The following is a 23,625-nucleotide window of genomic DNA, read 5'->3' as shown; positions in this document are numbered from 1 at the left end:
ATATATATATATATACGTGTGTGTGTGTGTGTGTATATATATATATATATATATATATATATATATATATATATATATATATATATATATACACACACACATTTGATACAGAATTCCTTTTTTCACGCAGATGGCAAAGTGTCCTGAGAATCATTCATGTACTAATTGCACAAAATAGGTTCATTAAGATGTTGATTGAAATACCATCCAGAGTCATAATGACTTGACCACTTGTCCTGTATCTGTAAATTTTCCTTCAAGATATTAACGTGACACCATCGGCTCAACTACAACTTTGTCAGTTGATCGCATGAGTATCAAATGCCAAGTTGTGTGTTCCATATTTTCAAATAAAACAAAACTTGAAGAGAATGTAACATCACAATTACTTATCTTAGTTATCTATGCAAAATCATGAACCGAGGCAACTATTTGTTATAAGATGACTGGGGGAGTGGGGGACTTTTGACCCCTCCCCACTATGCACAGTACATCCACAAATGTGTTATCATAAAAGTCGACTGTTTTTTCTTCTTCTCTCCATTAGGTATATGTCTGTGTAGCTGGCTAGAAAACTGAAAGAGTCCATCAAGTCTGTGCCTGGCGTGGGTTCGTGATGGCTGGCCTCGGTGATTCGACCTTGCGCACTCTAGAGGAACTCACGCTTGACTCGGGATATGGTGGAGCAGCTGACTCTTGCCGTTCTTGTAGTTTTCCATCCTTGCGTTGTACTGCTCAAACGTTACCTCGTGGGCGAGCGGATCGCCGTGCTCTTCCAGACCCTTTATTTAGCCGGCACGGCAGCTACGACACAGTCGGAACAGCGCTGGCCGAAGACCCAGAGGCAACTTCTGGCCCCACAACATGGCTACAACTACCCGAGCCAGAGGATGTGCCATGGGAGCTGAGTGATATTTGGAATGTTTTGACGAGAGGAAAAGCCAAAGAAGCAGCAAAATATTTTTCTAATGATATAGTTGAACGAATGTCAGAACATGCAACAGTAATGTTAATGCGCCTCTCTCGAGAGGTACAACGCCTGAGTGTAACACATGCACGCTGCACGAGGCATGAAATTGAGGGTTCGGCACGTATTGTTCTCTCATGGTCTTTGGCTGATGGCTGCCTAGTGTCCTGCTTGCGTGCCCATTCACTTTACAGCATGAGTTCTGGTGAGAAACTACGACGCAGCAAAGCGGAGCGCTGTGATCTTTCTTTCTCTGTGGGGTGTTTCTTTCGCTGGATGGTTGAAGCCAAGTTGGCTCCTCGTGTACATGAGCTGGCTGCAATCAGCCTGGCTGCTTGCCTTGAGAGCTTGCTCAATGAGATTGTGATTCGGGCATTGGCAGGAAATGAAGGTAACCAAACCTTCACCCTCAAGACTTTGGAATTAAGCATCCATGGAGATGCAGAGCTGTTTGGTTTGCTGCAACCCTACGAGCACCTTGTTTGTGGCAAAAATGGCAATGGTGAGTACGACGTTCTTTTTCAGTTTCTGGTAACATTTGATGCCACCAACTCTATCCCCTCTTAAAAACTGCAATGTTGTTGTGACACGGGTGATCAAAGGGATTCTGATTCTCCAGGGGCTCCATCTTGGGAAGGATGACAGATGGTGTGGAGATGGACACCCCCAGGGGATTAGTCGTTTTTTCTGTCGTTCCAGTGTGCTGTCTGTCATTTGTTTCTACATAAGCTGTCCGTTTTGGCACAATCTTTGGGCCATTGCAATGGCAACATCATGAGATGATAATTTATGAACTTGTGTAGATTAAACCTGTAGATTGGACAATGGGAATAGTCAGTGCTATGGACAAGAAGTTTGAGGTAAATTCAACATTATTTGCACCTCATCGTAAAGATGCTGCTCCAGGTTACATCATTTGATTACAATATTAGTCTGATATATGATTTGACTATAAATGTTGTCTTCTCCATAAAGAGACAACTGTGCAGGTACAACATAATTTAGGGGAAGTTGAGCACACACTGCTTTTGTCCGCCAACCTTTGTTCTCATGCTCAGGAGTTTTGTTTCTATCATAATACATGTTTTCCAGAAAAGTTGTCATGTGGATTGACTTTCCTGCATCCTTGATACTGGATGCTCACACCTCTATGGCATGGTGTCAGAAGTGTCACATTTGAATCTTCATTCTACCATGCACTACCAGCTTGCTGGTTTTACTAATCTCACACAGGGCTCACACTTGGGCATGGGGCTCTGTAATTCGACCCATCTCGTAGCGAGTCCCACCCACCCCTGCACGTGCCTACCCCACTCCGACTTTCTTTGATCGGTGTAGGGAGGGTGAGGGAAACAACCGAGCGAACTTGTATGAGAGTGAAGGAGAATGCAACCAGTGGCTGTTTGATGGAAACTCTTTCAAGGAGGCCAACAGACCAGTATAGAGGAACGGTTGTTTGGGGTGCTGTTTACGATGCGAAGGTCATCCCGGATATGGTGGCCCTTTTTTCACGCTCTGATTTCAGCTTGAATTTCCAACTGGCTTTAGTGAGGATAATAAATATACTTGGTGCAAAGGTTACCTGACTCTGTCGATTCTGCTTTCACTTAGGTCTTCTTTGTCTTTTGCTGCCTATCTTTCTTAATCCTGTCTGTCTTTGTGCAGTCGCATTATTGTTCACAAGACAGTTGACAAAGACGAAATGAATCGCAGCATTGTTTTAAAATCCCATGCATGCAGTGCTTTGAAGAGGTATTGGAGAGGTATATTTCAATGGAAAAAACTTAAAACAAAAGATGCAGTATATGAGAAATTGAATATATATTTTTATACTGTATTAACATTGTGTGGCATTTTAAATTGTAATGTTGATTCAGCATTTACTTCAACAATGATCCATATAATGTTTGAATTTAGCAGAAATAGTTTGAATGCTTTAACTTGCAACATTTTAATATGAGATTTGCATCTTTCAAAGTGCAACGTTTAATTATTAACTTGGGTCATATAGCATATTTAAAAGAATTTTAGAAGCATCATCCTGGGAAAATACATTTTAAGTGAATTGATTTGGAGAAGCGCATTAGTTTCTGAGGATTGCATTACAACCATGTATAAAGTTGTAATATTTATTTCATTGATTAAAGTTTGACTACCCTCTCTCCAATGAAAAATAAGGGTCAATAACCATCATGTATATATATATATATATATATATATATATATATATATATATATATATATATATATATATCTGTCCGTGCAGCGTCTGTCCTGTCCTGTATTGTGTTGTGTTGTCCTGTGTTGTCACTGAACTACTCTCTCAAACTTTTGTGAAATCGTACCAAACTTCTGGAATGCACATATCTCTCCCGTCGGTATGTCCTAAGGGTATTTCTTTTGAAAAAGTTTCCATTTTTTGGGGAATTTTTTTTTTTCAACTTCAATTGTTTATCAAATGTGATATCACGTATATTACAAATACATTTGTGCAAAATAATTGTTTGAATTATGATTGGTTTAAACCATGACAAAACGGCAACTCGGGTACAGTCATTTATCTATATATCTACACATCTGGGCAGTGTGTGTGTTCTCACTTAACGACTCCCTCAAACTTTTGTTTCCGTGGTTGTGAAGTGTTTTTAATAACGTTGTGGTGGTTTTGAATCACGTGGTGGTGAGGTATTTTGAATTATGTGGTGGTGAGGTGTTTTTAAATGATGTGGCGGTGAGGTGTTTTTAAATCACATGGTGGTGAGGTGTTTTGAATTAATTGGTGGTGAGGTATTTATAATTACGTGGTGGTGAGGTGTTTTTAATTATGTGGTGGTGAGGTGCTTATAATTAGTTGGTGATGAGGTGTTTTTAAATGACGTGGTGGTGAGGTGTTTTTAATTTCGTGGCTGAGGTGTTTTTATTACGTGTTTTATGGCTGTGAGGTGTTTTTAAATGACGTGGTGAGGTGTTTTTAATTTCGTGGCTGTGAGGTGTTTTTATTACGTGTTTATGGCTGTGTGGTGTTTTTATTACGTGTTTTATGGCTGAGGTGTTTTTAATTTCGTGGTGGTGAGGTGTTTTTATTACGTGTTTATGGCTGAGGTGTTTTTATTACGTGTTTATGGCTGTGAGGTGTTTTTAATATTGTGGTGGTGAGGTGTTTTTATTACGTGTTTTATGGCTGTGAGGTGTTTTTATTTTCGTGGTGGTGAGGTGTTTTTATTACGTGTTTTATGGCTGTGAGGTGTTTTTATTACGTGCTTGATGGCTGTAAGGTGTTTTCAATTTCGTGGTGGTGAGGTGTTTTTATTACGTGTTTTATGGTGGTGAGGTGCTTTGATTTACGTGGTGGTGCGGTGTTTTGAATTACTTGGTGGTGAGGTGTTTTGAATTACGTGGTGGTGAGGTGTAATCGTCCCAAACTTCCAGTCTGCACCTATCCCTCCGCTATGTATGTGCTGAGGGGTTCTTTCTTGAAAAAAAAACATTCAACCTAAATCTTCATCCTAAATTGCCTATAAAAATGTAATATCACAAACACAACAAATACATTTGTGCAAAGTAATTGTTTGTATTATGATTGGTGAAAATCATGACAACACAGCAACTCAGGTACAGTCATTAGCCTCAGCTAAAATAAGCCAGTTCCTCAGTATCGACGCTTGGTGAGGCGAGTGCAGCGAGCCGAGCCAAGCTAATATATATATATATATATATATATATATATATATATATATATATATATATATATATATATATATATATATATATATATATATATATATAACATCTTCGCGACAACAGCACGAAGCGGATTTTGGAGACTCAACCGATCCTGTGACGCCGTCCAGTACCGGCGTTGCCGGGCGGGGGAAGGGAGACCCGTACATTCTCAACCTGTACATTCGCCCTCTCGACTCAAGCTCACTCGGCAAAAGCCTCGCACAAATTACACCGTGAAGGCCCAATGGCCATGTCTATGCCACAAATCAAGTACATGAGCGAGTCTGGCGCGCTGAATTGAAAATATATAGAACGCTCATACTCCGTGAAAAGTGTAGCCGCCGTGTCGCCATCTTGGTTAGCACGACTCGACCAACTCGCTTCGCGGATCTCGTTTGTTTTGAACGTGTCCCAGATTTTAAAAGCCAGACAACTGTTAAAATACCATTTTGAGCGGCAATAAACTGCTCCAATCGGTTACGGAAGGGTTGTGGAAAGATGTTTCACAGCTGTTTCAAAGACGTTTAATTCATATCGCACAAAATCGACACAAAACACAATCACACAAAAGGTGAAAAAACGCAATCGCTTTTCGCTCTGAATTACGTGCAAACGTGTGACGGAAATCACCATCGCCCAGCATCGAGTGCCAACCAAGATGGCGCCCGGTAGCTGCATCTCCACCTATGTGGTGTGAATGGCAATGGTCATTGATTCGATATATTTTCCATTCAATGGTCTGGCGGCGGGGATGGAACATCACGTGATCGCTCTGAGCGAATCAGCGAGCTGCTCTGGCACCGGCTGAGATTCCGTGTATAATGTTCCTCACTGAAATGTGCCGAGGTAAATATGAATAAAAAATATGGATCTCGTCAAATATTTTGAGGTAGGCCATGTCCTTCCCAGGCTCAATGGCCATGTCTGTGCCAAATATCAAGTACGTGAGCCTCTCCGTTTAGGAGTCTATCGGTAACATTACACACACACAAACTGTGTTTTATGTTCAATGGTCTGGCGGCGGGGATGGAACATCACGTGATTGCTCTGAGCGAATCAGCGCGCTGCTCTGCCACCGGCTCAGATTCCGTGTATAATATTCCTCGCTGAAATGCGCTGAGGTAAAAATATGGTAAAAAAATATTATGAAATATTTTTTTATAGGTAGGCCATGTTCTTCCCAGGCTCAATGGCCATGTCTATGCCAAATATCAAGCACGTGAGCCTCTCCGTTTAGGAGTCTATCGGTAACATTACTCACACACACACACAAACTGTGTTTTATATATATAGATGGTCTGGCGGCGGGGATGGAACATCATGTGATCGCTCTGAGCGAATCAGCGTGCTGCTCTGCCACCGGCTCAGAATCCGTGTATAATATTCCTCGCTGAAATGCGCTGAGGTAAAAATATGGTAAAAAAAATTATGATTTTTTTTTTTTTAGGTAGGCCATGTTCTTCCCAGGCCCAATGGCCATGTCTATGCCAAATATCAAGCACGTGAGCCTCTCCGTTTAGGAGTCTATCGGTAACATTACACACACACACACAAACTGTGTTTTATATATATATAGATACATACTAGCCGAAAGCACTCGGCATTGCCCGGGTTCTTTTTGAATGAATTTTCTGCTATAATTCAGCTTTTACTTGCGGCTGTCGACGATTGACTACTATAATTCAGCTCAGCTTTTAATTGCGAAATGGGCCCAGCACAGCCGAGGTGGGCCTCGACCGGCCTCGCCACCTAGCCTCTAACCTTCCCGGGGCCCGTCCAGACATTTTTGGTTCTTTTTGAATGCATTTACTACTATAAATCAGCTTTTGCTCGTGGCCGTAGAAGATTGACTACTATAATTCAGCTCAGCTTTTAATTGCGAAATGGGCCCAGCCTGGCCGAGGAGGCCTCGACCGGCCTCGCCACCTCGCCTATAACCTTCCCGGGGCCCGTCCCGACATTTTTTGTTTTGGAGGTTTCCTCCTATCTTTCACTGCTCAGGAGATTAGCGCGTACAGACAAACAAACAAAAACTTTCTTTTATATATACAATATATATATATATATATATATATATATATATATATATATATATATATATATATATATATATATATATATATATATGTGTGTATGTCAGAAACCACCTTTTCTGATCGAAGTAGAGTTCCACCAACAGGCTTGAGAATGACGAGACCTTTATTAAAATAACACTTTATACGGATCCGGAGGAGACAGACATCTACAGCAAGCTACAGCAAGAACATGCCAAGTCAAGCCTTCCTGAAAACACATTGATTCTCATTCATTTATATATGAATACGATTATCAGAAAATCTCCGAGAGAACAAAGCGACTGGCGAGAGTCCCTCCCCGTCATTCCTAGCCCCCACCGTTATCCGCTCTGTCATTCGGGGGAGTGCAGCACGCACCTTATCATTCGGACCAGATGTGATTTCAAAACTCCGACGAGGCAGAAAATATAACTCATTAAAGGGAGGGTGCATTCTTGGCTTTGACAAACCCATAAAGTATATGGGTTTGTTCAAAATGAGTAATTCAGAGCATGTTTATACAGAGTCAAGCGTCGCTGTGATTAATACAAAATATATATGGTTCACGATAGGTTTTATGTCTGCAACCTAAACATTCTGCTAGTGTTACGCAAAATCACGCGCATGTGAGCGTTCTCCTGCCCGCGGCTCGAGGCGCCGTCTGAGAATCATGATAGGGATTTTACGACCGGCCTTATCTAGCCTCGAAAGTGCACACGTATACAATTTGTCCAACACGACTGAAGCGAGCCTTTCCTCATTTTAAATGAAAGCGAAGCAAAAACCTCATTGTAACTCAGGCGTCACTGTCATTAAACAAAACAGTTAATGTTTTTGGCAATTTATCAAAGGATTTATGTCTACGATTCAAGCAGCCTACCTAAGGTTCGAATACATTTTATTAACTCATGAAATAACATTATAGAACAGCATTTTATAACATAGCTTACGTGGTAAGAGGTCAGTCAACCGGCATTTATAATTGAGCATTAAGCAGTAACAAATCTGAGACCTGACATTCCTTCCTCTTGTCTCGTCGAGACAAAGTATCTCAAGAGACAACGTGCCACATCGGGCTTTATTGAAAGACCATCGTGTAATGCGGGTATCTCCCAAGGGCATACCGTGCGCCCATAGCGCCTCGCCCGTGCATTTGGGGAACGTGTCGTGTGGTGCGTGCTTGGAGCCTGAGGGCTCAAAACATGAAAGTTCATTAACGTTTCGGATCCACAACGAAGACGTCTGGTCCAGATGAGGTTCTGCTCCGCCAGAGGGTGCATCACTTCCCCTGCGGAACTGGCTCCCCCCACCCTTTGCAGACGCAGTCCTTGCAGATCTTCGAAGTTAATCAACGGTCATGCCCATGAGGTCCCTCACGTGTTGCTGTTCTGGGGAATACAAAATGTCGTCAGTATCTTGTGTCTCAATTTCCTGGTCAGGGTACAGAGCGTAAAAATCCGAATCCGAATCACTTGAAGCAAAGAGATCCGCAACATGTGGATCAAAGAGATCCGAAACATTTGAAGAAAAGAGAGGGACTTCCTTTATGTCAAAGTCTCCCATGGGCGCCTGGTCAGCTTGCGGGTCTAGGACATCCGCGTCGGGTCCCTCAACCGCCAGACCCAGCGTCGCAATCAGATCCATAGTTGGGTCAGAAGGGGGCGTGCAGCTGTCAGCTTGTAATACATAAGAGGCGTTAGCCAGTACACGCAAGGGGTTTATAGCACAAGTATCACAGTCATCACAGACACCGTTACAGGCAGCAGCCAGTTCCCACATGGGATCAACATAAGTATCACAGTCATTACAAAATTCAATGCAATTTTCTGGAGCGCCGGTCACGTCTGCCTTGTTGAAGGACCCGTTCAGGTCGACGGCCTCTGTGGTCAGAACCATAGTCGTTGTCGGCGGCTTCTTCAATTTCCATCCTGTAAAATACTTTCTCATACAGAGGAGGACTAGAGATTTCATTAGTGCCCCCCAAATTACTACCCCGATTATCACAGCCAGTGCGGTCAATAACCACTTCACTATGGTGCCCGTCCATCCCTGGAACCAGTCAGTGAGCCAGCTAAATGTATAAGAATTTTCGCGCGCGATCCGATCGATCGTCAGGGCGTGGCTAGTTTCCCTTAGTCTCACTATTGCGGCTGACACTCCTTCAGATGGATCGGGTATGTAAGTGCAACATTTTCCCTCTATTATTCCGCATACCCCTCCTTTCTCTGCCAAGAGCATGTCCAAAGCCACCCGATTCTGCATCACCATTGTACGCATGTGAATCACCGTATCCAATAGTATGTCATGAGCCGTAGCGGTGTCGTTTGCCACCTTTTCTAGGGCCAAAGCCAATTTATCTATCCGGAAACTATCCATGACTGTGCCCGCTCCTGGGAAGAAGAAACCAAACACCTTTTCCCATAGACTCCCGTGTAGTTTAGTGGTTCCATCTTCGTTCATGACTGACCTCTTATAACGCCTGTCCAAGGACTTTGGGTCTAGCTCATCCAGTATCTCAACGTCAGGAAGGACTGAACCCAGATAACATGTGCCCCCCCAATTATTTGGTAAATAGGGGTAAGCCTTGTCGCCGCATATAAACATTGTCCCATGGGGTGGGACCAGGTGGGTGGATAAGCACTGGAGTCCCTTTACCACCCCATTAATCCTACTAACCCCCCTAGAGAATGTTATAGCCGTTATGTTGTGGTTGTGTTTATCTTGCAGTACTATTCGTAATGTAATCCCCGAGCTCCCTTGTCCCAGCTTCCCGGGGAGAGTGTAGGCGCATTCTGATTCTCCCATACGCAAGTGGCCGGAACCCTGGAGGCAGACCTTCCCTTTCTGTGGTTTGACCCAGACGGGGGCAGGCCTCTCGGCCACATGGGCAATCATTGACGGGCGATAATTAAATTGTCGATTGCAACTCTTGCCGTTGTCAACCCCTTCTCTTTCCAGCGTGGTGACTAAACATGGGGAATCGATAGGTTGTGAGCAGAGGTCATTGAGGGACAGAGGTAGCACTATCATGTGTATTCCTGTGGTGCCTGCTTGGGGAAAGTGCATGCACGACCAGCAGTGTGTCCTATTTTGAATTGTTGCCACCTCCCTGGCCACTTTCCAATATGTGTTTTCACCCTTCTTTGGGGCCTTATTCTGGGGTTGTGGCGTGAGTATGTATTCGATGCATGGTATGTAGTTCTTTTCGCCACCGGCCGCGCCAGGGGTCCAGACGCTGCACCGGACCTGCATGGTCATGTCTTTCCCTAGGCGTGTGCGTGTTTGTAGCTTAAAATCAGGGGTTCCCCATTGGTATCCTGGTTGGGCCAAGGTCTTAATGCTAGCTTGCCCGTCTTCCCGGAACTCTCGTTGCTTTTGTAGTACCATGCCAACGCGTCCAGGCCCTGCCGACAGTGCTAGCCAATTTATGTTCACCCAATTTGTGTGCAGGGCTTTCTGTTCGAAACATGGTAGTGATACTCTTTGTCCCCATGTTACGGTGAGGTGTCGGGTTTCGTTTTCGCATCTATTGGAATCGGAGTTTCCCCTAGCTGCTGTCGCTACCAATAGTATCGTACCTATGATTAGGCCCATCCTTACTGTGGTTGCTGTGGTGTAGTGTCTGGTGCTTGTATGGCCAACTTACAGTGCGTGGCGTGGATCCACAAAGTCTTGCCCTCGCAAAAGACTGCCGTTGGTGTAGTCAGCAACACCTGGACTGGTCCCTTCCACCTTGGTTCCAAGGCGTTCTTGCAGGTGAAGTGCTCCACGAACACCTGGTCTTTTTCCTCTGGTGGAACACCTGGTCCACAAGTCTCCTGGGAGCGCCTGGTCTACAGGTCTCCAATTCATAGATTCAATTCATTCAATTCATAGTTTCATAGAACACCTTTTCTCCAATTTCCTAATCCACTTTTTTTCAAGTGGATCCAATTTTATCCAATATTCAATTTTTAAATTCAATCCCATTTAATCCAGTCCAATTCAAATTAAATTCAATTCTTCTCTCAGCATCCCATTACCTGTTTCCAACATCAATAAAAATAAAATTATAAAATTAATAAAAAATCAATCATCTCAACTCTCAAATCGAATCAAAAAATAAAAATAAACGAAAATTACTTCAGCGAGAGTTTCAACTAGAATTAACACAAACAAACCACCATTAACCTCCATTAACCTCCCCCTATTATTTATTTATTTTCACGAATAAACAAATAATAGAAATAACCTGGTCTACTTCCAATTTCAATTCTGGTCAGTTCTGGTGTCTGGTCACACACAATGTTTTCCTCACCCACTGTGATTCGCTCAAAATAGATTCTCACTGTTATGTCTGAAATTCGTCTCATGAAAACCCATTCAAGAGTCCGGTGTGACAGACAGCCAAACACATAGACACGCCGAAGACCCCAGGGTACCCATCAAACTAGCTTGTCCCCAGATCCACAACACAGCGAAACATGTAAGTTTACTAAAATAATCACTTACTCATAACTAATACTCATACCACTAATTACTCATAATAACTCATAATTACTTATGTAATTACTCATACCAATACTTACTTAAAATAATGTAATATCCCAATCTTCACCCTTTATGCAAATCGAAGCACCCCGGACAACCCACAACCAATATCAACCACTGTAGCCGCCTTCCCCTCCAGGCAGCCACACACAGCCACATACATCTCCACCCACGTCACACAAGACAACAGCCAACCAGTGTGTCCACCACACAGAAACCTTTGGCAATGCAACAACCGAACACCCAGACAACCAACAACAAAACCCAATCCATCTCCATGGCTCATCCAGTAGTTCCAACTTAATCCAGCTTCACATACCGATTTTCCCAAAAACTCGTGAAACGTCACCCCCATTCTGGAAAAACCCTGGACTAAACCCTGACACCCTAAATAACTTCAGACCCATCTCCAATCTACCCTTTCTGTCAAAAGTTTTGGAACGTGCTGTGGCCACTCAACTCAAACATCACCACTCTGCCAATAACCTGTATGAAACATCCCAATCCGGATTCTGCTCCAGCCACAGTACTGAAACTGCTCTCCTCAAAATCACCAGCGACCTTCTCTCTCCTCTGACGCCGGCAACCTCAACATTTTCATCCTCCTCACCTCGACGCCTCCTTTGACATCATCAATCACACCATCCTCCTCACCCTGTTTAGACCAGCTTGTGCCTATTAAACCCAAATTAGTTCACCCCCAAGCCTACAAGGACCACCTACAGCACTGCAAAGATGTCCTCTACTCCACCTACTACCCTCAAATTATCCACTCTGGCTCCGGAATCCCAAAAGCACTCTTCTCTACAATAAACAAACTAAATAAACAAACTTTACAACGTGAACAAACTCCTCAGCGCCCTGGATACCGCCACCTGTCATTCAGAGTAGACAACAGCATCTCCTTTCTGGCTTTCAGCATCTCCTTTCTCCTTTCTGGCATCCAAATAAAATTCTGGCTTCAAATCAACTTCCTCGAACTTAACTATGATAAATCTAAATTAATCTTCGTTTGCCCACAACCACTCATAACTTTGCCCCCCAAAAAACAAGTCACATTCTTTGTATATTGCCAACATTGTTCATCGTTTAAGTATCATCCAGAACTAAATTTTTTATAAACCATCAACTTGTAGATGCATTTATTTATATCCCATTAACCCAAGAACTCTCAATTGCTTGGTTATATTTTAGTAATGTCATATATCCATATTTCTTTTCCAAAATGTTCCTGATATACACATTAATCCCATCTGTCTTTGTTTCCAGATCAACTCAAATCAGGAAATCAACACAAATCCTTATTACCTCCAATCAATTCAAAATTAAATCAACAATTCAAAACCAGATCGGATCAGCGATCAGAAATCACTTTTCCAATCAACACATTCCAAGCAACAATTCATTCAAAGACCAAGCTTAAAAACACAACTCTCATCTTACTGTGACAAATAAGCAACCAACCTACTTCACACTAAACAAATAACTTTTCATCACCCCTTTCTTCTCCACCGCCTCTTACACTTAAACAGATCATAATTACTCACTCATACACTATTGCCCATCACCCAGTTGCCCCAGACCCAAACACAGGTTTGAAATCCCAGTAGGTTGTTCTTCAATCCCAACCATCATGTGATCTCAACATCTCTCCATTTATTTCGTTCCTCATGGGGTTGGTGTTTTATGGCCTTTACCTCTTACCCAATCACACTGCACATTATTCCCCGTCCTTGATGGATAATTTTACATCCAGATGGGCACAGCATCCCATTTTTGGCGACCCAGCCCTAAAACAAGCCCCTGGACTCCTTGCAGGCTGGACCAAAACCCCCGGACCTGCCTCCATGGAACAATGATGCCTAAGCACTCAATTAGCCCTCCCAGTACCAAAGACTTACAATCAGACCGACAGACAGACAAATAACAGAGGCATGTCGCCAGCCCCAGCACAGGACATCCCCTTTCCGGGCAGGCACAATATAATCCACAGCATCGAAATGCCAATTTCTATCCGGAGCCTCGCAAAGCCAAAATCCATGCATGCGTGCTCCATCATGCAACCCGATCTGTACTCGGTGCGCCCGGCGCCCCCTATAATCAGTGAGTTATAATAACCACAATATCTCTGGCACCCAACTCGTGATACCACAATTTAATCCACGTTACTTGCATCTCTTCATCCTCACAAATGTCCTCCATTTAACGTGACTCAAATCCATCTTCTCCAGATTTAAGTCCTATATATCCTGTCGTTAAAGCAACACCCTGTAGACTGACTCCGCCTGTCGTTCTTCCAAGGTTAGTGAATTACCTCTGACCTTTCCCTTGCATATCTCGAACAAAGGTCAACTAAACTTTAAAAGGTCAAACTTCGAATTGGTCAACACAAATGCATCGATGCATCTTCCAGCCGCCACTCCGCACTGTACCTTACTGTATGAACAAGACTTCCTGTTGGAACTTGGCTCCGGAAATTAATTACTCTGTCTTGAAATCGTTTATTTTAGCCATCTTAAATAAATCCATCCATCTATCCATCTTATAAATCCATCTTAAATAAAAATCCATCTTATAAGTAACGTATTCGTCCTGTGACATTGCCTGGCATATATGTCGCAGCCGGCCACTATTCCGACATGGCTCGTCTGACATGAACGTCCGACATCCAGCAAAGTCGAAATGACCCACAATGCATTTGGGCACACATCCTCCTCTGAGAGTGGGCGAGTTATCGCCAGCACTCTGAGCAAATCTCATACAGCACACCCGTGACTCGCGGCTCGCTCGGCTCCTGTCTGAACACACAATATCCCTCTACCCAAACTTCCACGGAGCCGCACGGCGGAAACACAGGTTTGTACCACACTTTAGTTAAACGACCATTGCCAGGATTCTCGGATAGACGTTTAATTTCACAACACACATGACAAAAATCCGATTTAAATTCAGAGATCGCCGATCGACCTGGCACAACCATCTCAACGCGACGACGCCACGCCGCCCCCCCCCCCCCCCGTCTTGGCGCGCACCCTCGTGCCTCCACACGAATCCCAACACTCCCTGCACGCCGCTCTATTCGCGTTCGCGGCGGGGTTTACATCGCAAAAAAACAGGATCTCCGACGCTTGACCTCTCTGATCCAAAATGCACTATATGACACCAATTCCAAAGGTGAGCTGCCTCAGCGATACATCCCACACATACAATACACAATATCTGCCATTGAATGAACTCTTCAATTCAAGTAAAACACACATATTGATTCGAATTCTGCAACCATCTCCAAGAAACCGCTTCATATCAACAGTAGATCGACAAGGGCACTCCGGGTGCTTTCCTGACCCGATTTATATCAATTCGCTTCCCAAACAACTCCCAAACAGATGAAAATCCGGACTCAGTTCAGGACCTCGCCTGTTCTCTCGGATAGACGTTAAAATGGACATTCCCGGCCTGAATTTCCCCCAAGTCGAGCAGATCGCTTACAAAGTTTCACACCGAAACCCTCTGCTTTGCACATGACACACAGACAAACACATTGGCCAGACACACACGTCAATTAACATCCCAATATACATTCATTCCTCATTCATATACGAGTGAGTCTCCCATTCTTCGCGCGAAACTCAGATCGACTCAAATCATGCCTTTCTCCAGCCACTCCCAAACAATCTTTGCTCATTCATGTTACGTCTCTCATTCAAGGAAAAGGATTTTTGGGACGGGTTGGACGGGGGTTGGTTGAGGTGAAAGAAAAAAAAGGGAAGGCAGGGCGGGGTGTTGGGGTGTTGCCTAGAGCCCTGGGACTGAGCTCAGGTCTTGGGGGGGTGGGGGGTCTTGGTCTGGTATCTGGTCCAGCGGCATCACTCGCTGATTTACTTGTTTAACTACCTCCTTAATTGTTTTGTCCTGAACTTTGCTTCCTGAACTTGCTTCCTTTGGCTCTGAAGCTTCAAATTCCTACAATGCAGCTCCTGCTTCAATTTTCAATATTTCAAAACCTAACCTGTCCTTCTCACCCTGTGGCCACCTGGCCCATTTCCTGTGAGCTTATTTATTTTCTCTTGTCCACCAGATCCTGGCCTGCTTTATCTGGACCTCTTGTCTAGAACTTAGTCTAGAGCTTCCTGGCTTGACCTCGTAGTTGTCACTACCTTCTTGTCAAACCTACCTGGTACCTACGCATTTCACCCTTCCTGGCCATGTCCCTTTGGCCGTCTAAGTTAACCACAGCCCTCCTTCCCTGGCATGCAATGGCATACCCCATCTTGTCTCTGGGCTGTTCCTTCCTGGAAAAATCTTGGCCACCCGGTTTCAACCTATATGGCTGTCCGACCTCATTTTCCCCTCCTGGTGCTAACTGTAACTTTAAGCTTACTGTTAAGTCCTTACTTGTATCCTTACTTGTTTATCCTGGCTTTAACAAAGCTACGTCATTCTGAGGCCTAAATGAGCCTCTACTTACAATTTCTGTTCGAGTGCAGACAGCGCGGAAGACAAGGAGACTGAACCCGCTCGAAGGAGGAAGGTACGAATTTGGAATAATAGCCCTCTGATATAAAACAACTCCCACCTTTAATCAAATCAACGTGCCGGCGCCGGCCTCAGGTCAGCCTTCCTCCTGTCCATCGGGCTCCGTTTCCCGTCCTCCGCGTCTGTTGACATCCGAGTCACGGCACCAAATGTCAGAAACCACCTTTTCTGATCGAAGTAGAGTTCCACCAACAGGCTTGAGAATGACGAGACCTTTATTAAAATAACACTTTATACGGATCCGGAGGAGACAGACATCTACAGCAAGCTACAGCAAGAACATGCCAAGTCAAGCCTTCCTGAAAACACATTGATTCTCATTCATTTATATATGAATACGATTATCAGAAAATCTCCGAGAGAACAAAGCGACTGGCGAGAGTCCCTCCCCGTCATTCCTAGCCCCCACCGTTATCCGCTCTGTCATTCGGGGGAGTGCAGCACGCACCTTATCATTCGGACCAGATGTGATTTCAAAACTCCGACGAGGCAGAAAATATAACTCATTAAAGGGAGGGTGCATTCTTGGCTTTGACAAACCCATAAAGTATATGGGTTTGTTCAAAATGAGTAATTCAGAGCATGTTTATACAGAGTCAAGCGTCGCTGTGATTAATACAAAATATATATGGTTCACGATAGGTTTTATGTCTGCAACCTAAACATTCTGCTAGTGTTACGCAAAATCACGCGCATGTGAGCGTTCTCCTGCCCGCGGCTCGAGGCGCCGTCTGAGAATCATGATAGGGATTTTACGACCGGCCTTATCTAGCCTCGAAAGTGCACACGTATACAATTTGTCCAACACGACTGAAGCGAGCCTTTCCTCATTTTAAATGAAAGCGAAGCAAAAACCTCATTGTAACTCAGGCGTCACTGTCATTAAACAAAACAGTTAATGTTTTTGGCAATTTATCAAAGGATTTATGTCTACGATTCAAGCAGCCTACCTAAGGTTCGAATACATTTTATTAACTCATGAAATAACATTATAGAACAGCATTTTATAACATAGCTTACGTGGTAAGAGGTCAGTCAACCGGCATTTATAATTGAGCATTAAGCAGTAACAAATCTGAGACCTGACATGTATATATATATATGTGTGTATATATATATATATATATGTATATATATATATATATATATATATATATATATATATATATATATATATATATATATATATATATATATATATATATATATATATATATATATACATACATACATATATATATATATATATATATATATATATATATATATATATATATATATATATATATATATATATATATATATATATATATATTTTTTTTTTTTGTTGTTGTTGCTTCAAAAAGTATTACTATATAAAATTTTGTGTATCCATCACACTTTATTCTAAAGGGTTCCTGCTCTTTTCCGTTGAAACTGTACAAGATCTCCAAGTTAGTCTTAGTCTCCAAGTTATCTTGAGTCTCCAAGTTAGGGACTGTACAATATCTCCTACATTAAATCTCCAAGTCCTGCTTTTTCAAGATTAAATGGAGACAAATTATTGTTCAAAGTAAATCTATTATTCACTTTCCAACCAATGAAATTGATTATTAGCTTTCCAACCCCAAAAAATCGATTATTAGCTTTGCAATGGTACTGTACCATTTTTATTATTCTATGACAGCAGGAACACTTGAGAATAAAGCATGATGGGCACATGTACATACGATTTTCCTTTTGGTAATAGATCATTGGTCCATTGGACCAAATTTCCATTCGTCTTCATGGCCTTGTAGCATACCTGCCTGCTGTAGAGCTTGTGCATTCGCTTGCCTTTCACCAAGCCCAGATGTACTTGGCCCAGAGCAGGGGTGAAGGGAGGGGGAGATTATGCATTCGTTATTTTTGCTAAGTGATACTACTCTTGTTATTGTTGCTATTATTATTATCATTAATTAATATATACTGGGGTTGGCTTAATGCTTAAGGTGGCTGGCTTGAGATATTGGGGTCCTGAGTTCACAAGCCCCTGTCAAGCTGTTGAATTAACACCAGGTGGGTTGACTCAGCCTGTCATTCTTCTGAGGTCAGATAAATGAGTACCAGGTGACTGGGAAGAATGAGCCATTTGGTTATCCTGTGTCGGAGTGGCGGGCGACCCGTACAGGATTGTGCCAAATAGCCTCGGAAACTGTTTTGGCAGGCCCATGCATCTGAAGATGCCTGTCTTCTTCTTGTTACAATGTTATCATTACCTCTGCCACCGAAGGTGGATGGAGGTTATGTTTTCACCCCTGTCTGTCTGTTTGGCTGACTGTGAACAGGATATCTCAAAATGTTGTGGCTGGAATTGGAGAAAAGTTGGTGGACAGGTTGGATGTGTGACACGGACGAATCTATTAGATTTTGGTGAAGATCCTAATCCGGATACGGATGCAAGAATGTTAAGAACTTAGAAGTGATTCTTCACCATTGCATGATGGGGCTAAAATCGATATATAGCATGATATCTCAAAAAGTTGTGGACAACTTATGACAAAGCTTGGTGGATGAGTTTATTAGATGACTAGAACCAACCGATTTTCGATGTTGGTCCATATCCGGCCTATCAGTGGGATACAAAACATAAACTGTTCAGTCTGTTCAGTATGCGCTCCACTGAGTGACATTCTGGGTTATTTTGTAATTATAGGGGGGCATTTATTGTTTCAACCACTAACTAAAGGGGTTGCTTATTGGAAGGTGGTGCTGTTTATTGGAGGAGACGCATGCATATACTCCAGCGGGACATGTTTGTTCACTGCAAGCAACTACTCGCATGTATCCATCGTAAATACAGTGCCATCAGAAAGTATTCACACCCCTTGACTTTTTCACATTTTGTTGTTGCAGCCTGAATTTAAAATGAATTGAATTGAGATTTTTTTTTTGTCACTGATCTACACATAATATCCCATTATTGTCAAAGTGGAGTTTTTTTTCGAGAGATTTTTATAAAATAATTAAAAACTCTAATAGCACTTGGTAGAGCGCATACCCCCGCCAGGCTGAACCGTTTGTTTCGTATCCCACTGACAGGCCGGATCTGGATTCGGACCTGAACCAACATCTAATCGCTTGTTCTTGTCACCGAACCAACTCGTCCACCAAGTTTAGTCATAACTCATCCATAACTTTTTAAAATATCATGTAATATCGCTTTTGGCCTGATCTTTCAATGGTGAAGAATCACTTAAGAATTAAATAATTCTTGTATCCGAGTCCATTTTCAGATCTTCACCAAAATCGACTCGATTCATCCTTGTCACAAACCCAACCGTGCCACCAAGTTTCGTCCAAATGCGTCTTTAACCTTTTGAGATATCCTGCTATATGTCCGTTTTCACCCGATCACTCAATGGTGAAAAATCACTTTAAAAATTCTACTAGCTGGATCCGGATCCGGATCTTCACCAAAATCTAATAATTTCATCCTTATCACACACTACCTCTATGACAAATTTTGTCGACATCCGTCCCCAAATTTTTGAGATATCTTGTTCACAAACAAACATACAGGGGTGAAAACTTTGGCTTTGGCTACGCCTTTTTTGGCACCTTTGGCTACGGCACCTTTGGCTTTGGCACCTTTGGCTACAGCTTCCCCTTCGCTCCCACCTTTTGTTCATATGCGTGTTGTACCGTCCACCAAACAGTGATGACTCCATCTACATCTTGCTGTCTGATAATATGGACCAACTTCTATCGACCCATCCCAACTCTCTCTTCCTCATATGTGGTGATTTCAACTGTCACCATGCCAGTTGGCTGGGGGTGGGTACCTCTCTCACCAGCCATGGCTCTTCAGCAAAGGACTTCTGTCACTCACTGGGACTGACACAATCTGTCAATTTCCCAACCCAGATCTCAGTCAACGGAGAATCTTCTCTTCTGGACTTGGTTATGACTAACTTCCCTGAAAATGTCTGCTGCTCTTCTTCTGCTCCAATCGGCTCTTCTGATCATGTGCTTGTTAAAGTGGACATCTCTCTGACCATTTTCAGAGAGCCTCCTCAGCGTCGACGAGTCTGGCATTTCACTCAGGCCAACTGGCACGGCCTTCAAGCAGCCATCAATCATCTGGACTGGTCTCCCATCTCTACTGCCTCTGACATCAACTCATCCTGGGAATTCTTCCAAAGTAAATTGCTCTCTCTCATGCACAGTTTTATCCCTTCTCGTCTTCAGTTGTCATACCCTTCCTCCCGTCCATGGTACACGGAATCTTGTGGTGAGGCTATTGCCCAGAAACAACTTGCTTTCGTCTCCTGGAAAGCAAATCCAACGGAAGGAAATCTCATTTCCTTTCACAAAGCCCGAAACAAGTGTGTGTCCACCCTCAGGAGAGCCAGGAAACAATATCTCTCCACTCTCAAGACCGAATTCTCAAACCTGTCTCCCTCTTCCAAATCCTGGTGGCATCTGGTAAAATCTGTTTCTGGTGTTTGTTCCCCCTCCATCCCCTCCCTCACCTTAAATGGCCACACGGCTGACTCCGCACGTGAAAAAGCCGAATGCCTCAACTCTGTGTTTGCCTCTAAATCTTGTGTCCCAAACCCATCCCTCTCTGTACCCACCGTACCCAGTCGTACCCAGCTGCTCCTGGAATCTGTGTCCTTTCCTCCTGACAAGGTGGAAAAGTGTCTGTCAACCCTCGACTCTGATTCTGCAACTGGACCTGACGGCATCAGCCCACGGGTCCTAAAATCATGTTCTTCCGCTCTTTCACTCCCTCTCTCTGTTCTCTTCACCCTCTCTTTTGCTCAAGGTCATCTTCCATCTGCTTGGAAATCTGCCAACATCACCGCTTTGCACAAAAAAGGTGCAAAAACAGATCCCAGCAACTACAGACCAATCAGCCTTCTCCCAATTATCAGCAAGGTCATGGAATCCATCATTGCTTCAGATATGAAATCTTTCCTCTTCTCCAATGGCTTGATCTCTGATCATCAATTTGGTTTCAGACCTGGACACTCCACTCTGGACATGCTGCTTCTGCTTTCTCAACAATGGATGGAGGTCCTCAATGCCAAACAGGAAATTAGAGCAGTCTCCCTTGACATATCACGTGCCTTCGATACAGTCTGGCACCCCGCTCTGCTCACCAAACTCTCCTCTTTTGGTATCCATGGAAATCTCCACGCATGGCTGGCGGACTTCCTCTCTAGTCGTAGTCAACGTGTGGCCCTGAATGGGTTTCTCTCATCCCCTCTTCCTGTTCAGGCTGGAGTTCCCCAAGGCAGTGTTCTGGGCCCTGTGCTTTTTCTGGTCTTCATCAATGATCTCTCTGACTCTCTTGAAAATCCTCTCTATCTCTTTGCTGACGACTCTACTCTCTGTCGCTCCATTCTTCATCCCTCAGATCGGCAGTCTGCAGCCTCCTCACTCTCTGCAGACCTTGACAAAATCACAGACTGGGCAAACAAGTGGAACATGTCTTTCAATCCTGACAAATCTCACACTCTTACGATGTCTCTCCGAAAAGACCGACTGGACAACCCTCCCATCCACTTTCTGAATAATCCTCTCCAATAAGTTCTGTCACTCAAGCTTTTGGGTCTCACTATCTGCCATGATCTTTCCTGGAAAAACCACATTTCAAATCTGGCCTCCAAAGCCAGTCGCCGACTGGGCATCCTCCGTCGTGCGAAGTCCTTCCTTGGCACACCTGAGCTCCTCACCACATACAAGGCTTTCATCCGCAGCTCACTGGAATACTGCTCTCCCCTCTGGGCTGGTGCTCCTGCCTCACACCTAGCTCGCCTTCGCGCTGTTGAAACCAAAGCATTCAGAATCATTGGAATCTCCCGCGATGAAGCCAACTCCAAGGGCCTCTCACTCACTCACCGTAGGCAGGTTGGTGGTCTTTCCGTCTTCTACCGACTCCTTTCTGGCCTTGCCCCCCCAGCTCTCTCTGGGCTCTGTCCCGCAAATATTCCTACAGGTCGCACAAGATCTGCCTGCAACCCTCTTTTGGTTAAACTGCCAAAATCAAGACTCTCTGCTCACCTTCACTCCTTCATTCCTCTTTTCTCCCACCTCTGGAACAACCTCCCTCACTCTCTTCAATCCCACTCCACCCTCCAAGTCTTTAAAACAGCTGTTCACCACCATCTCTTATCTTCCCCCATCCAAAACCTTGATCTTTTCTACCCCCGCTAATTTCACCCCAATTCCCCTTTTTGAAATACCAACTTCTGTCCTGGAAGTCCTTGGTGTCCTTGTGCTTTATCCTTCTCCCTCCCCCCCCCCCCTCCCCTTCCCATGCCTCCTCCCCCCAGGCCCTCTCCCTTCCACACATCTCCCTGCTCTCGGATGTTGTGTTTGTGTGCTTCCCCTTTTCTCCCCATCTTGTCTTCCGCTCCCTCTTTTTGTGTATTTTGTTTGTCTGGTCGATTTGTTTGTGAAGTAAATGTTAGCTCTTTCACGAGCCTCGATTCAGTATACAAAAAAAAACAACAAAAAAAAAAAAACAACCTCCATCCACCTTCGGTGGTGGAGGCAATGAAACACAGAATTATCTAATTTACATAAGCATTCAACCCCCTGAGTCAATACTTCATCAAAACACCTTTGTCATCAATTGCAGCTTTGAGTATTTTTGGATATGTCTATCAGCTTTGCACATCTGTATTTGGGGGCGTTTCTCCCATTCTTCCTTGCAGTCAAAGGTCAACTCAAGGTCAAACTTCCAAAATCATCAATTTTCATCCGATTGACTTGAAAATAGAACAACATTTGCATAGTTCTTCATTGAATTGGGAAACCAGCTATTTTTGAGGTCAAAAGGTCAAAGGTTAACATAGGCCAAAGGTCAACCTCTTCTTTCAGATTTCTAAAATCCTCAATTTTAATCTGATTGACTTGAAATCTGAATAGGATTTGCATATCAGCTTACTGAAACAAACCACTAACTATTTTTGAGATCAACATCGGCCAAAAGGTCAACAAAGGCCAAATTTCTAAAATTGTCAATTTTCATCCGATTGACTTTAAATTTGAATAGGATTTTCATGTCCGCTAACTGAATTCAATCACCAACTATTTTTGAGATCAAAATAGGCAAAAAGGTCAACATAGGCCTACGGTCAAAAACTATTTCAAATTTATAAAATCCTCAATTTTTATCCGATTTACTTGGAAATTGAATAGGATTTACATATCAGCTGACTGAATTCAACCACCAACTATTTTGGAGATCAACATTGGCCAAAAGGTCGACACAGGCCAAAAGGTTAACAACCTTTCCAAATTTCTAAAATCCTCCATTTTCATCCGATTGACTTGAAATTTGAATCGGATTAACATATCGGCTAACTCAATTCAACCACCAACTATTTTTTAGATCAACATCAGCCAAAAGGTCAACAACCTTTTCAAATGTCTAAAATCTTCAATTTTAATCGGATTGACTTGAAATTTGAAGAGGATTTGCATATCTGTGAACTGAATTCAATCACCAACTATGTTTAAGATCAAAATAGGCCAAAAGGTCAACATAGGCCTAAGGTGAACCACTTATTCCAAATTTCTAAAAATCCTCAATTTTCATCCGATTGACTTGAAATCTGTATAGGATTTACATATCAGCTTACTGAAACCAACCACCAACTATTATTGAGGTCAACCTACACCAAAAGGTCAACATAGGACAAATTTCTAAAATTGTCAATCTTCATCCGATTAACTTGATTTCAAGACGGTTTGCATATCAGGTCACACAAATCAACCACCAATTATTTGCACAAGGATGCCCTACCATCACAAGGATGCTCTACGGAATGCCATGCTACT

The 23,625-nt window shown here is 43.2% G+C and overlaps 1 protein-coding gene across 6 annotated transcripts in view; it reads left to right on the top strand.

The window, feature by feature from the left end:
* Nucleotides 1-23,625, top strand: part of ABTB2 (ankyrin repeat and BTB domain containing 2) — a 324,845-nt gene that overhangs the window by 22,447 nt on the left and 278,773 nt on the right. For 5 of the 6 annotated variants that reach the window (XM_068110153.2, XM_078774524.1, XM_078774521.1 and 2 more), the window contains exon 2: nucleotides 548-1,469. The exons of the other annotated variant lie outside the window; for it this stretch is intronic. In XM_068110153.2, the coding sequence (XP_067966254.1) occupies nucleotides 617-1,469 (853 nt within the window). In that variant the 5' untranslated portion in view covers nucleotides 548-616. The remainder of the gene's footprint in view (nucleotides 1-547; nucleotides 1,470-23,625) is intronic. 6 annotated transcript variants of the gene reach the window in all.

Source organism: Myxine glutinosa, chromosome 3, assembly GCF_964187855.1.
Source record: "Myxine glutinosa chromosome 3, kmMyxGlut1.1, whole genome shotgun sequence".
Lineage (NCBI taxonomy): Eukaryota > Metazoa > Chordata > Myxini > Myxiniformes > Myxinidae > Myxine > Myxine glutinosa.
The sequence above is the reverse complement of the archived record's forward strand: the minus strand, read 5'-3'. Positions and strand labels throughout refer to the sequence as shown.